The 16,363-nt window shown below is 45.9% G+C and overlaps 1 protein-coding gene across 2 annotated transcripts in view; it reads right to left on the bottom strand.

Moving 5' to 3' along the window:
* SLC17A9 (solute carrier family 17 member 9) overlaps window positions 1-16,363 on the bottom strand; it is a 53,292-nt gene that overhangs the window by 23,808 nt on the left and 13,121 nt on the right. The window contains exon 1 of one of the 2 annotated variants that reach the window (XM_069953060.1): window positions 6,813-7,147. The exons of the other annotated variant lie outside the window; for it this stretch is intronic. Coding sequence (XP_069809161.1) covers window positions 6,813-6,952 — 140 coding nt within the window. The 5' untranslated portion in view covers window positions 6,953-7,147. Of the gene's footprint in view, window positions 1-6,812; window positions 7,148-16,363 lie in introns of those variants that run through there. 2 annotated transcript variants of the gene reach the window in all.

Here is a 16,363-nt window from a genome sequence, read left to right as displayed (position 1 = left end):
ACTTGAAGTTCTGCCACTTTTGCTCAATGTGAACAGATCCTAAGACATGAGCCATTGGTATGCATATATTGTGGTTTAAGGGTAGCTTCACACGTACCGGATCCGCAGCGGATTTCACGCTGCGAGTTTGCAGCGAAATTTTTTGCGCCAGCTCTAATTGGCTGATGGGGACCGACGGGAGCCGGGAGCCACACACAGCTGCGGTGCTGAGCAGGTAATGTATGCTCCGGGCCGGGGGCTGTGGGCAGCCGGGGGCTAAATAGGCCGGGATACATATCTGCAGTGGAATGAAAATTCCGCTGTGGATATGTAACCCCAGGATCCGCTGCGGATTTGGCATGTGTAAAGCTATCCTAATGGTGCGTTCACACCTACAGGATCTGCAGCTGATTTTCTGCAGCAGAATTCATTTAAATAACTGAACACAGCATCAAATCTGCTGCAGATCTGCTGCAGATCCTGTAGGTGTGAACGCACCATTAAGGGATCTTTCTAAGGCTAGGTTCACACTGCGTTTTCAGCATCCGTTTAACGCATCCGTTTTTTGCAAAAAACGCATGAAAAACGGATTGCAAAAAACGGATTCATTTGTGTGCATCCGTTTTTTCCATTGACTTCCATTATAAAAAAAAACGGATCCGTTTTTTTTGGCGGACCAAAACGGACCAAAAAACGTTGCTGACCCTATTTTTCTGGACGTTAAAAAAAACGGATCCGTTAAACAGATGCTGAAAACGCAGTGTGAACCTAGCCTAATGCTAATACTCCACCGCCCATCCTCCCCATACACAGGAACGTTCAGTACTTCCAAGCTATTCTCTATGGGGAGGAGTAAGCTGCAGCTAGAGCGCTCTAATTGTTGCTCATCTCTCCTAGAACAAAGCGGTTAGCTGGTGATTTTTCATCAAGCCCGACCCCTATCACTACCGACACTATTTGTTGGTGGTCATTCGGGAGAGATCCATGCGCCTTTTATTAGTGGGTTTGTGGAAGCTAAGAAAAGTATAAGGTGTATGGGGTCCTTTAGCTTGACACCATAAGGTTGTATTCAGCAAGTAGCCGTCTAATAGTTAACCAAACCCTACATAGAGCCTGGAGGGCATTTAGATTATACATCTACTTGAGCTAACGTAAAACAGGTGAGCAAGAAAATGTGTAAACCAAGTGAGACACAAACAAACAGTGAAAAGCTGCATTAACACCTATGCTGGCAGTCATTGGAAACAGTCAGCATGCATGCCGCTAGAGTTAGCTGAGCTGCCAGAACAAGGATGTTTCATATATATCTAAAAATGCAAATCACTAGTCACATCCTGGACAGACACTGAATAAGCAGAGAGCTGGGGGGTTTCAGCTGTGAAGCCTGTAGAACCAGGACATCGGGTACTGTCCATAAAATAAATAACTACCTATAGCTAATATATGACTGACCAGATAGGACAAGTCCTTAGGTGGTCCTAGAATTAGATGGTTAATGGCCAATGGGTACTTGCCCTTATGCCCACAGTGGCATTTGCAATATGTGTGTTAAAGGGGGCTATCCAGACGGGTCAGGGTACAAACACACACGGCATATACGCTGCGTATTTACTGCTGCGATACGCAGCAAATACGCAGCAGATACGCAGCAGATTAGATCTAAATAAATGAACACAGCATCAAATCTGCACCAACAAATCTGCTGTGTATCTGCTGCGTATCTGCTGTGTGTGTTTGTACCCTAAGAAAAACTGCTTTCTTCTAGAAACAGCACCTCTCCAGTCCTCACTTATGCTGCGTTTACACGCCCAATCGACCGTTTAACGATTTTGAAGCAACAATTTGGGTTTTATAACGATCAGTGTTTAGACGAATAAATTGTTGAAAAAGCTTTTGAAAATTCGTAAGAAAAATCGTTATTGCGATCGTTTTTGCGCTCATCTTTTACATAGGGTAAATCGGTAAAAGACTGTTTACACAAAGCGATTTGTTTATTTTCAGCGAACGACGAACAACGATTTAAGAACATGTTGAAAGATCAAAATGAACAAATGAATGATTTCTCACTCGTTGTTTGATCGTTTGCTGTGTTTACACGGTACGATTATCGCTCAAATGCGATCGTTTATGCAAAAATTTGAATGATAATTGTTCCGTGTAAACGCAGCATTAGGGTACAAACACACACGGCATATATGCTGCGTATTTACTGCTGCGATACGCAGCAAATACGCAGCAGATACGATCTAAATAACTAAACACAGCATCAAGTCTTCACCATCAAATCTGCTGCAGATCTGCTGCGTATCTGCTGCATATACGGTGTGTGTGTTTGTACCCTTAGGGTAGAAAACACACACGGCTTATACGCTGCGTATTTACTGCTGCGATACGCAGCAGATACGCAGCAGATTAGATCTAAATAACTGAACACAGTATCAAATCTGCTGCGTATCTGCTGTGTGTGTTTGTACGCCTAAGGGTACAAACACATACACACCGTATACGCAGCAGATACGCAGCAAATACGCAGATCTGCAGCAGATTTGATGGTAAAGACTTGATGCTGTGTTCAGTTATTTAGATCGTATCTGCTGCGTATTTGTTGCGTATTTGCTGCGTATCGCAGCGGTAAATACGCTGCGTATACGGTGTGTGTATTTATACCCTCAAGGTAGCTTCACACGTACCGTATCGCTGCATTTTTAACGCTGCGTTTTTATTGCTGCTTTTTTATCGCTGCATTTTTTGGTGCGATTTTTACATGCCAGTTGTGAAAATCATGTGAAAATCAAAACGCGCATGTAAAAAACGCAGCAAAAACGCAACGATAAAAACGCAGCGATACGGTACGTGTGAAGGCACCCTTAGTGTGTGAGGTTTTGCAGCTCAGTTCCATTGAAGTAAACAGAGCTGAATTGCAATACCACACACAACCTGAGGACAGGGATGGCGCTAATTTTGCAAGAAAGTAGCTGTGTTTTTTCTCATCCTCGATAATCCCTTTAGGGTAGCTTCACTAGTCCAGTATCGAAGCCGATATCATGCGGCGAGTTCCACAGCGAAATCCACTGCGATATTCTGTATTGTCATGGCCTATGGCTCTGCCATTAAAATCCGCTGGGAGAATGTAGTCACAGCCTAATTAACCCATCAGCTGCCGGGCTTTAACAAGCTAATACATTACCTGCCCCCGCTCCCGCCTGCTTCTCCGGCTCCCGGGTCAAGGTTGTCCTGCTCAGCCAATTACTGGCTGCGGCTGGACATCAGTGACCCAGGAGTCAGAGAAGCAGGCGGGAGCGGGGGCAGGTAATGTATTAGCTTGTTAAACCCCGGCAGCTGATGGGCTTGTAGCTTGGTGCTACCACATTCTTGCAGTGAAATGACAATCCGCATCTACGGTAGAATGCAGAGCCATAGGCCATACATGTTTCGAGCATTGCAGTAAATTTCAGTCACATTGGCAATCTAAAATCCGTTGTGATCCGGTACATGTGAACGTACGTCCTAATTCAGTAGTCTGGGAAGATTAGCGGCTGCTAGTTCTGGTAGCTTTTTCCAGAGTTGCAAACCCTTAACTTCCAGCATACCCTGGCCGCCATGATGGGCATGATGAGATGTATTGTAACAGCTGAATAGGTAGAGGTTGGAGAACACTGATCTTATGACCGAAGGCTATGACAAAATGATGAGAGTTGTAGTTTTGCAACAGGTGTCTGGGAGGCAGAAGGTTATTGGTGGAAATCGTTGTGATGCTGTGGGCTGACTGGAAAAAAGAAACAGGTAAGAAAACATGTAGAACAGGTGAGGCCATCACCTGCAGGTACACCTGGCTATACATCACATAGCGGTCGGCTCTCTCCTGATTCCTCCCATACATGTGCACAGTCGTCTCAGCTGAGCGTGCGTGTGACTTCCTTCACTTAATAACGTATTCTAGAGCGCATGGTAATTGTCTGACATTCTTCACAATGGGGCGTCCATCAGGCTAAAATAGAGAACCTGCTCTAAAGAATCTGTACCCACCCCCGGATTACCAGTTCAGCTACACGTCTGACAACACGTCAGTCTTATCACGATAGACCAGTCTATCCGGGTGCTCAGTAAGATCATATTGCGGGCAATAAAAGGGACAGGTAATAAATCGCAGAGTTAATTGTTTCCCACTGTGTTTTCCTGAGGAGACAGCAGAGCTGGATGTGTCATTTAACTCTTTGAGGTAGCTTTTACACTGGCATCAACTACACATATTGCAGAAGGGATTATCTGCATGTCGTGTGGGTTCAGGGGGCAGTGTTCTGCCCTGTGCTGTGCCCAATATGATGTATATGTCATTTGTTTATTACGTTGGCATGACCCAGACATTATGGCGACAGGGACTTCACACCTTACAATGCCTAACACCTTGCCTTTCACACCATGCAGTCCTATGTAAAAAAAATCATAATAATAATAACATCTCTCTGCAGCACCTGTTATCTTAGATCTGCTGTTACAGATACAGCCAGTACTTTTGTAGTTGGAAAACTTATCTGATACAATAAGCGCTGCTGCATCTGGCAAAATGAGCTCTAATGCCTCTAACTATTGCTGCGTTTACACTGATCGGTCGAATTTTCGCAATAACGATTGCATTTGAGCGATAATCGTTCTGTGTAAACACAGTGAACGATCAAGCAATGAGCAAGAAATGTTCTCAAAATCTAAAAATTCGCAGATCGCTTTGTGTAAACAGTCTTCCAAAGATTCACCCTATGTGAAAGATGGGCTTAAGCGATCTTTAAAACGATCGCAATAACAATTTTTTTACGAATTTTCTAACGATTTATTCGTCTGAACGCTTATAGTTATAAAAACCAAATCGTGGCTTCAAAATAGCTAAATGATCGATTGGGCGAATTATCGCTTCGCGTAAACGCAGCAAAACTATGCCCGTATACATCTATGAGCGCTGCTCCAACTAACAAACTCTGCTCGTCTACATCTATGAGCGCTGCTCCAACTAACAAACTCTGCCCGGCTACATCTATGAGCGCTGCTCCAGCTAACAAACTCTGCTCTGCTACATCTATGAGCGCTGCTCCAACTAACAAACTCTGCTCTGCTACATCTATGAGTGCTGCTCCAGCTAACAAACTCTGCCCGGTTACATCTATGAGCGCTGCTCCAGCTAACAAACTCTGCCCGGCTACATCTATGAGCGCTGCTCCAACTAACAAACTCTGCTCTGCTACATCTATGAGCGCTGCTCCAGCTAACAAACTCTGCCCGGCTACATCTATGAGCGCTGCTCCAGCTAACAAACTCTGCCCGGCTACATCTATAAGCGCTGCTCCAGCTAACAAACTCTGCTTGGCTACATCTATTAGCGCTGCTCCAGCTAACAAACTCTGCTCTGCTACATCTATGAGCGCTGCTCCAACTAACAAACTCTGCTCGACTACATCTATGAGCGCTGCTCCAGCTAACAAACTCTGCTCGGCTACATCTATGAGCGCTGCTCCAGCTAACAAACTCTGCTCGGCTACATCTATGAGCGCTGCTCCAGCTAACAAACTCTGCCCGCCTACATCTATGAGCGCTGCTCCAGCTAACAAACTCTGCTCGGCTACATCTATGAGCGCTGCTCCAGCTAACAAACTCTGCTCTGCTACATCTATGAGCGCTGCTCCAGCTAACAAACTCTGCTCTGCTACATCTATGAGCGCTGCTCCAGCTAACAAACTCTGCTCTGCTACATCTATGAGTGCTGCTCCAGCTAACAAACTCTGCTCTGCTACATCTATGAGCGCTGCTCCAACTAACAAACTCTTCTCGGCTACATCTATGAGTGCTGCTCCAACTAACAAACTCTGCTCTGCTACATCTATGAGCGCTGCTCCAACTAACAAACTCTGCTCTGCTACATCTATGAGCGCTGCTCCAGCTAACAAACTCTGCTCTGCTACATCTATGAGCGCTGCTCCAACTAACAAACTCTTCCCGGCTACATCTATGAGTGCTGCTCCAACTAACAAACTCTGCTCGGCTACATCTATGAGTGCTGCTCCAGCTAACAAACTCTGCTCTGCTACATCTATGAGTGCTGCTCCAGCTAACAAACTCTGCTCGGCTACATCTATGAGCGCTGCTCCAGCTAACAAACTCTGCCCGCCTACATCTATGAGCGCTGCTCCAGCTAACAAACTCTGCTCGGCTACATCTATGAGCGCTGCTCCAACTAACAAACTCTGCTCTGCTACATCTATGAGCGCATCTCCAGCTAACAAACTCTGCCCGGCTACATCTATGAGCGCTGCTCCAGCTAACAAACTCTGCTCGCCTACATCTATGAGCGCTGCTCCAGCTAACAAACTCTGCTCTGCTACATCTATGAGCGCTGCTCCAGCTAACAAACTCTGCTCGCCTACATCTATGAGTGCTGCTCCAGCTAACAAACTCTGCTCGGCTACATCTATGAGCGCTGCTCCAGCTAACAAACTCTGCTCGCCTACATCTATGAGCGCTGCTCCAGCTAACAAACTCTGCTCTGCTACATCTATGAGCGCTGCTCCAGAGGTTCTTTTCATACTTCCACTACAATCAAAGCCAATGAACAAACTCAGCTCTGCTCCACCTGTCAAACTCGACTCCACTGCGTTTTTTGTGTCAGTGTGAACATATATGGTGGGAATACAAGTCTCAGCCATGACTAATAAAAGGTTGTGCTTATATATGGAAAATACATATTAAATGCCACACTTTTCCATGGGGAGGGCTGCTAGGGACAGTACATTGCCACCATTAGATGGCAAGCTCTGCGGGCTAGCTGCTGCTCCTCAGCTGTCACTGACCTGGACCAGTAGGGGTCCCCGCTGTGTCTCTTCATCCTCTCCACATGCTGAGGGGTCTGCAGCAGGGGCTCGGGCGGCTCATCCTGGAGCAGTCGTGCCAGGTCGCTCCTGTGGGCATGTTTACCCCCAATAGATGCCATTCAATAGCAGAGCGGGAGTTGCAGTATTAGCCCAGAGTGGCCCCTAGAAGCATGGCACACACTGCTGCACATTGACTCGCTGTCTGCATAGATAGGACCCCCGAATACTGACCCCCCAACTCTAATCCCATGGAGTGTCCGGTGCTCGGCGCCCTGTCCCTCACAGCACTCGCTCCTCACTCTCTGGAGCGGAGACGTTTTTGGTGGGTGGGACTTTTTTTTTTTTTTTTGCATCACAGAGAAACTTTTCTCCACGTTGTCAGTGCTGGCTTCCTGTTCCTGGCAGAGCTCTATAGTGAGGGAGGAAGCAGCACTGACATGTACACAGCGCTATACAGAGGGAGGAAGCAACACTGACATGTACACAGCTGTATAGTGAGGGAGGAAGCAGCACTGACATGTACACAGCTGTATAGTGAGGGAGGAAGCAGCACTGACATGTACACAGCTCTATAGTGAGGGAGGAAGCAGCACTGACATGTACACAGCTGTATAGTGAGGGAGGAAGCAACACTGACATGTACACAGCTGTATAGTGAGGGAGGAAGCAGCACTGACATGTACACAGCTGTATAGTGAGGGAGGAAGCAGCACTGACATGTACACAGCTGTATAGTGAGGGAGGAAGCAGCACTGACATGTACACAGCTGTATAGTGAGGGAGGAAGCAGCACTGACATGTACACAGCTCTATAGTGAGGGAGGAAGCAGCACTGACATGTACACAGCTGTATAGTGAGGGAGGAAGCAACACTGACATGTACACAGCTGTATAGTGAGGGAGGAAGCAGCACTGACATGTACACAGCTCTATAGTGAGGGAGGAAGCAGCACTGATATGTACACAGCTGTATACAGAGGGAGGAAGCAGCACTGACATGTACACAGCTGTATAGTGAGGGAGGAAGCAGCACTGACATGTACACAGCTCTATAGTGAGGGAGGAAGCAGCACTGATATGTACACAGTTTTATACAGAGGGAGGAAGCAGCACTGACATGTACACAACTGTATACAGAGGGAGGAAGCAGCACTGACATGTACACAGCTGTATACAGAGGGAGGAAGCAGCACTGACATGTACACAACTGTATACAGAGGGAGGAAGCAGCACTGACATGTACACAGCTCTATAGTGAGGGAGGAATCAGCACTGACATGTACACAGCTCTATAGTGAGGGAGGAAGCAGCACTGACATGTACACAGCTCTATACAGAGGGAGGAAGAAGCACTGACATGTACACAGCTCTATACAGAGGGAGGAAGCAGCACTGACATGTACACAACTGTATACAGAGGGAGGAAGCAGCACTGACATGTACACAGCTCTATACAAAGGGAGGAAGCAGCACTGACATGTACACAGCTCTATACAAAGGGAGGAAGCAGCACTGACGTGTACACAGCTCTATAGTGAGGGAGGAAGCAGCACTGACATGTACACAGCTCTATAGTGAGGGAGGAAGCAGCCCTGACATGTACACAGCTCTATACAGAGGGAAGAAGCAGCACTGACATGTACACAGCTCTATAGTGAGGGAGGAAGCAGCACTGATATGTACACAGCGCTATACAGAGGGGGGAAGCAACACTGACATGTACACAGCTGTATAGTGAGGGAGGAAGCAGCACTGACATGTACACAGCTCTATAGTGAGGGAGGAAGCAGCACTGATATGTACACAGCTGTATAGTGAGGGAGGAAGCAGCACTGACATGTACACAGCTGTATAGTGAGGGAGGAAGCAGCACTGACATGTACACAGCTCTATAGTGAGGGAGGAAGCAGCACTGACATGTACACAGCTGTATAGTGAGGGAGGAAGCAACACTGACATGTACACAGCTGTATAGTGAGGGAGGAAGCAGCACTGACATGTACACAGCTGTATAGTGAGGGAGGAAGCAGCACTGATATGTACACAGCTGTATAGTGAGGGAGGAAGCAGCACTGACATGTACACAGCTGTATAGTGAGGGAGGAAGCAGCACTGACATGTACACAGCTGTATAGTGAGGGAGGAAGCAACACTGACATGTACACAGCTGTATAGTGAGGGAGGAAGCAGCACTGACATGTACACAGCTCTATAGTGAGGGAGGAAGCAGCACTGATATGTACACAGCTGTATACAGAGGGAGGAAGCAGCACTGACATGTACACAGCTGTATAGTGAGGGAGGAAGCAGCACTGACATGTACACAGCTCTATAGTGAGGGAGGAAGCAGCACTGATATGTACACAGTTTTATACAGAGGGAGGAAGCAGCACTGACATGTACACAACTGTATACAGAGGGAGGAAGCAGCACTGACATGTACACAGCTGTATACAGAGGGAGGAAGCAGCACTGACATGTACACAACTGTATACAGAGGGAGGAAGCAGCACTGACATGTACACAGCTCTATAGTGAGGGAGGAATCAGCACTGACATGTACACAGCTCTATAGTGAGGGAGGAAGCAGCACTGACATGTACACAGCTCTATACAGAGGGAGGAAGAAGCACTGACATATACACAGCTCTATACAGAGGGAGGAAGCAGCACTGACATGTACACAACTGTATACAGAGGGAGGAAGCAGCACTGACATGTACACAGCTCTATACAAAGGGAGGAAGCAGCACTGACATGTACACAGCTCTATACAAAGGGAGGAAGCAGCACTGACGTGTACACAGCTCTATAGTGAGGGAGGAAGCAGCACTGACATGTACACAGCTCTATAGTGAGGGAGGAAGCAGCCCTGACATGTACACAGCTCTATACAGAGGGAAGAAGCAGCACTGACATGTACACAGCTCTATAGTGAGGGAGGAAGCAGCACTGATATGTACACAGCTCTATACAGAGGGAGGAAGCAGCACTGACATGTACACAGCTATTGAACAGCTGTATACACAGAGAGGGAGCAGCACTGACATGTACACCGCTCTATAGTAAGGGAGGAAGCAGCACTGACATTTACACAGCTCTATAGAGAGGCAGCACTGACCTGTACACAGCTGTATACAGAGGGAGGAAGCAGCACCGACATGTACACAGCTGTATACAGAGGGAGGGAGCAGCACTGACATGTACACAGCTGTATACAGAGGGAGGAAGCAGAACCAACATGTACACAGCTGTATACAGAGGGAAGAAGCAGCACTGACATGTACACAGCTCTATAAAGAGGCAGCACTGACATGTACACAACTATTGAACAGAGGGAGGAAGCAGCACTGACATGTACACAGCTGTATACAGAGGGAGGAAGCAGCACTGACATGTACACTGCTGTATACAGAGGGAGGGAGCAGCACTGACATGTACACAGCTCTATAGCGAGGGAGGAAGCAGCACTGACATGTACACAGCTCTATAGTGAGGGAGGAAGCAGCACTGACATGTACACAGTTCTATAGTGAGGGAGGAAGCAGGACTGATATGTACACAGCTCTATAGTGAGGGAGGAAGCAGCACTGACATGTACACAGCTCTATAGTGAGGGAGGAAGCAGCACTAACATGTACACAGCTCTATAGTGAGGGAGGAAGCAGCACTGATATGTACACAGCTCTATAGTGAGAGAGGAAGCAGCACTAACATGTACACAACTGTATACAGAGGGAGGAAGCAGCACTGACATGTACACAGCTCTATACAGAGAGAGGAAGCAGCACTGACATGTACACAATTGTATACAGAGGGAGGAAGCAGCACTGACATGTACACAGCTCTATAGTGAGGGAGGAAGCAGCACTGACATGTACACAGCTCTATAGTGAAGGAGGAAGCAGCACTGACATGTACACAACTGTATACAGAGGGAGGAAGCAGCACTGACGTGTACACAGGACCTGCTGCATTCCTGGTGACACATACTATGGGCACACATACCCCAGGTCAAGGCAGGGTGTCTATACCTAGGTGTGTTCTTCATGTAGACTGCTGTATGTTACATTGTAGCTACTGGGACCCCAAAGATCAAATGTGACAACTTTTATGGGGAAATGTATTACATGGTGGCCATAGGGTTGGTTATATAACCATGATGAGCAGAGACCACCAAAGCACATCTCCCACTCTGTATTACCAGCAGGGATTTGGGGGCGTCATGCCATAAGCCTTAAAGGGGTTGCTCACCACTTTTCCTGCACTCCAGACTGGAAAGAATACCACTTCCTGCAGGACATATAGTCATGGCCAAAAGTTTTGAGAATGATACAAATATTAATTTTTACAAAGTCTACTGCTTCAGTTTTTAAAATGGCAATTTGCATATACTCCAGAATCTTATAGAGTGATCAGCCTAACAGCAATTACTTGCAAAGTTAATATTTGCAATATTAGATAATGAACTTTATCCCCCAAAACACATTTCAACATCATTGCAGCCCTGCCTTAAAAGGACCGGCTAACATTGTTTCAGTGATTGCTCCATTAACACCGGTGTGGGTGTTGATGAGGACAGGGCTGGAGATCAATCTGTCATGATTAAGTAAGAATGACAACACTGGACACTTTAAAAGGAGGCTGGTGCTTGGCATTATTGTTTCTCTTCTGTTAACCATGGTTATCTCTAAAGAAACACGTGCAGTCATCATTGCACTGCACAAAAATGGCCTAACAGGGAAGAGTATCGCAGCTAGAAAGATTGCACCTCAGTCAACAATCTATTGCATCATCAAGAACTTCAAGGAGAGAGGTTCCATTGTTGCCAAAAAGGCTCCAGGGCGCCCAAGAAAGACCAACAAGCGCCAGGACCATCTCTTAAAAGTGTTTCAGCTGCGGGATCGGGCTACCAGCAGTGCAGAGCTTGCTCAGGAATGGCAGCAGGCAGGTGTGAGTGCATCTGCACGCACTGTAAGGCGGAGACTCTTGGAGCAAGGCCTGGTCTCAATGAGGGCAGCAAAGAAGCCACTTCTCTTCAGAAAAAATATCAAGGACAGTCTGATATTCTGCAAAAGGTACTGGGAGTGGACTGCTGAGGACTGGGGGAAAGTCATTTTCTCTGATGAATCCCCTGTCCGATTGTTTGGGACATCTGGAAAACAGCCTATTCGGAGTAGATGAGGTGAGAGCTACCACCAGTCTTGTCTCATGCCAACTGTAAAGCATCCTGAAACGATTCATGTGTGGGGTTGTTTCTCAGCCAAGGGAATCGTCTCTCTCACAGTCTTGCCTAAAAACACGGCCATGAATAAAGAATGGTACCAGAATGTCCTCCAAGAGCAACTTCTCCCAACCGTCCAAGAGCAGTTTGGTGATCAACAATGCCTTTTCCAGCATAATGGAGCACCTTGCCATAAAGCAAACGCTGCCAAAGCAGACGCTGACTTACTTCTGTATCCGGAGACCGCACGGGGAAATCAGTCTTTGCTGTAGAGCTGCCACTGCAGCTACTAGATACAGTCACCCAGGGGTCCGGGAGCACACATGCTTCCCGTGTACCGCACCCCGTTTTGGTCTTAGACAAGGGCCAGTGAGTAGCCGCTGAGCGGCAATAGCATGATCTCATGCACACTTTATAGCCCGTCAATTGCATACCCTGCATGTATATAGGTGTTCAACCTACACATAGCTACTGACCCCAATCTTTGGGTATGCTTGAACTTTGAATTATAAGCGCCAATCTCCACCACTGCTGTATTGGCGCGAATATACTCCCCTGATGACGCCGCAATAACCAGTGGCAGAAACGCGTTGGGAGAATACAACGCTAATGCACTATAGCTGGGGCATATCTAGCCTCCACATGAATGAATAACATATAACCGTGGTTGAAGTCCGCATTCCGGATGGGCGACTTTTCAACCGATTTTTATAAATTTGTAACTAGGTGATGGGTTCACTATTTATTGGTGTTTATTAATCATCATAATTAAAAGTTACGTTTTAGGCACTTTCCCTCTCATTTTGTATTTACTTTATGCAGGGACTTTGATTTAGGGACAAACACCCGACTTGTTTAATAGCTCATAAAGCAAAGGTGATAACTTAATGGAACAAAACAGAGATATTGGGTCCATGGCCTGGTAACTCCCCAGATCTTAATCCCATTGAGAACTTGTGGTCAATCATCAAGAGACGGGTGGACAAACAAAAACCAACAAATTCTGACAAAATGCAAGCATTGATTGTGTAAGAATGGACTGTTATCAGTCAGGATTTGGTCCAGAAGTTGATTGAGAGCAGCCAGGGAGAATTGCAGAGGTCCTGAAGAAGAAGGGTCAACACTGCAAATATTGACTAGCTTTTGTTACTCATAATATGATTGCAATTATATTTCTGTATGTGATAAAAACATCTGACAAACACACATAAAAACCAGAGGGCAGCAGATCATGTGAAAATATATTTGTGTCATTTTCAAAACTTTTGGCCATGACTGTACAGCAGCTGATAACTACTGGAATTTTTAATAGAAGTAAATTACAAATATCTAGCACTTTGTGGCACCAGCTGATTTGAAAGATTTTTCCTGTGAACTACCCCTTTAATAGAAGAAACAATGAGGTGAAATCCTCCAGCACTCCAAAAAAGAAAATTGTTAAAAGTGATCCCTTATTACATAACGATTATAAAGTTTTACTCCCCAAGGGAGATCCGTAACCAAAACGTTTCACACATCAGTGCTTAATCATGGTCTACATCAGTCATGTCAAAATCTGGCCCGTGGTGCCATTATTTTTGGCCCGCAAGGCAATTCAGAGTTTGAATTATATCTGGCCCGCCATGGCTACTATATGAGAGACTATTGGGAGGGCTGGCTACTATATGAGATTATGGGGGAGGCCTAACTACTATATGAGACTACTGGGGAGGGCTGGGTACTATATAAGTGACTATGGGGGAGGGCTGGCTACTATATGAGACTACTAGGGAGAGATGGCTACTATATGAGACTACAGGGTAGGGAGGGCTACTATATAAGTGACTATGGGGGAGGGCTGCCTACTATTTGAGACTACTAGGGAGAGATGGCTACTATATGAGACTACAGGGGAGGAAGGGCTACTATATAAGTGACTATGGGGGAGGGCTGCCTACTATATGAGACTACTGGGGAGGGCTGGCTACTATATAAGTGACTATGGGGGAGGGCTGGCTACTATATGAGACTACTAGGGAGAGATGGCTACTATATGAGACTACAGGGTAGGGAGGGCTACTATATAAGTGACTATGGGGGAGGGCTGCCTACTATATGAGACTACTAGGGAGAGATGGCTACTATATGAGACTACAGGGTAGGGAGGGCTACTATATAAGTGACTATGGGGGAGGGCTGCCTACTATATGAGACTACTAGGGAGAGATGGCTACTATATGAGACTACAGGGGAGGACTGCCTACCAGTGGCGTAACTACCAGGGTCGCAGCGGTCGCCGCTGCAACCCGGCCCGCCACAAGGGGGGGCCCTCCCTGCCCTCCCTCATCAATCACTCTTGTGACTCAGAGAGATATCACTGTGTTATCTGTGGTGTTACATAGGACTGCAGGTGACATCTACTACATTATCTGTACTCAGAGGGATATCACTGTGTTATCTGTGGATTTACATAAGACTGCAGGTGACTACTACATTATCTGTACTCAGAGATATCACTGTGTTATCTGTGGTGTTACATAGGACTGCAGGTGACATCTACTACATTATCTGTACTCAGAGGGATATCACTGTGTTATCTGTGGTGTTACATAGGACTGCAGGTGACTACTACATTATCTGTACTCAGAAGGATATCACTGTGTTATCTGTGGTGTTACATAGGACTGCAGGTGACATCAGGTGACTTCTCCAGGTTGGAGAAGTTCAACCCTTATCGTACCCTGCTGACAGTTAATTATGGGAGTTGTAGTTTTCCAGCATGTGGCTCTTCAGGTTGCAGCGCTACAACCCCTATCATATCCAACTGGCAGTTCATGATGAGAGTTGTAGTTTTTCAGCTGGAGAGTCAAAGATTGGAAAACAATGATTAGACAATGACACAGTACAGTCCATTAATTATAGGGGGCAGTAGTGCAGTACATGGTGGTGGAGGCAATGACAGTGCATTAGAACATGGTGGCACATTAGAGTAATTGGATATAACGTTAGATAGGACTTTGCCTGATCGGGTGAGATGGGGGGGCCCCAAGCTAAAATTTTGCACCAGGGCCCATCAGCCTTTAGCTACGCCCCTGACAACATCCACAGCCTCCCCCCGGTCCAGTCTATAACTTACCTCTTCATAGAAGCCGATCAGATTAGTCTGACAGGACCGATCCCTCATAAATCCATGCTGGTGCTGTGTCATAAGATTATCCGTAGATACTTCAGTATAGCATCTCTTACAAACCCCTCAAATACTTTACCTACTATAGATGTTAGACTTACGGGCCTGTAGTTTCCAGGATCACTCTTTGACCCCTTCTTGAATATTGGTACCACATTAGCTATGCGCCAGTCCTGTGGAAGAATCCCTGTCGTTATAGAATCTTTAAATATTAGGAATATCGGTCTGTCTAACACAGTATTAAATTATTGCAAAACTCTAGGATGGATACCTTCTGGGCCCGGTGACTTATGGATTTTAATGTTTTTAAGGCGTCTCCCCACTTCTTGTTGTGTTAGGAAGGTGAGATTTATGGGAGGATTTATATTATCCCTAGTCATGTCCTCTGTTATGGGATTCTCCTCTGTGAATACAGTAGAGAAGAATGTATTTAGTAGATTGGCCTTTTCCTCTTCCCCCTCCACCATTACACCCAGGTTATTTTTGAGGGGACCAACATTTTCAGTTTTAAGTCTTTTGTTGTTTATATAAGTGAAGAACATTTTGGGATTCGTTTTACTTTCTGTGGCTATCCTTCTTTCTGTTGCTATTTTTGCTTCTTTTATTTGCTTTTTACACATTCTATTCTTCTGTCTATAGTTGCTCAATGCTTCCCCACTACCTTCTTGTTTTAGTAGTCTGAATGCTTGTTTCTTATCATTTATTGCCCCCCTTACAGCTGAAGTTAACCACATTGGATTTCTCCTATTTCTACTACTTTTATTCCCATATGGTAAGTGTCGTTCACACGATTTACCCAGGATGCCCTTAAATATGTCGTATATTTTTTGTGTACTTTTATTTCTGAAGGCATTGTCCCAGTCTATGTTCCCAAGGTCCTCTCTTAGTTTTTGGAAATTAGCCTTCCTGAAATTTAATGTTTTTGTAGCCCCTCTACTAATAATTTTATTGAAGGATAATTGAAAACTAAGGGTCCATTTACACAGAAAGATTACCTGACAGATTATCTGCCAAAGACTTGAAGCCAAAGCCAGGAACAGACTATAAACAGAGATCTGGTCATAAAGGGAAGCTTGAGATTTTTCCTCTTTTCAGATCCGTTCCTGGCTTTGGCTTCCAATCTTTGGCAGATAATCTGTC

This window comes from Dendropsophus ebraccatus, chromosome 14, assembly GCF_027789765.1.
Source record: "Dendropsophus ebraccatus isolate aDenEbr1 chromosome 14, aDenEbr1.pat, whole genome shotgun sequence".
Classification (NCBI taxonomy): Eukaryota; Metazoa; Chordata; class Amphibia; order Anura; family Hylidae; genus Dendropsophus; species Dendropsophus ebraccatus.
Note: the sequence above shows the minus strand (reverse complement) of the source record. Positions and strands in the feature narration are given on the sequence as shown.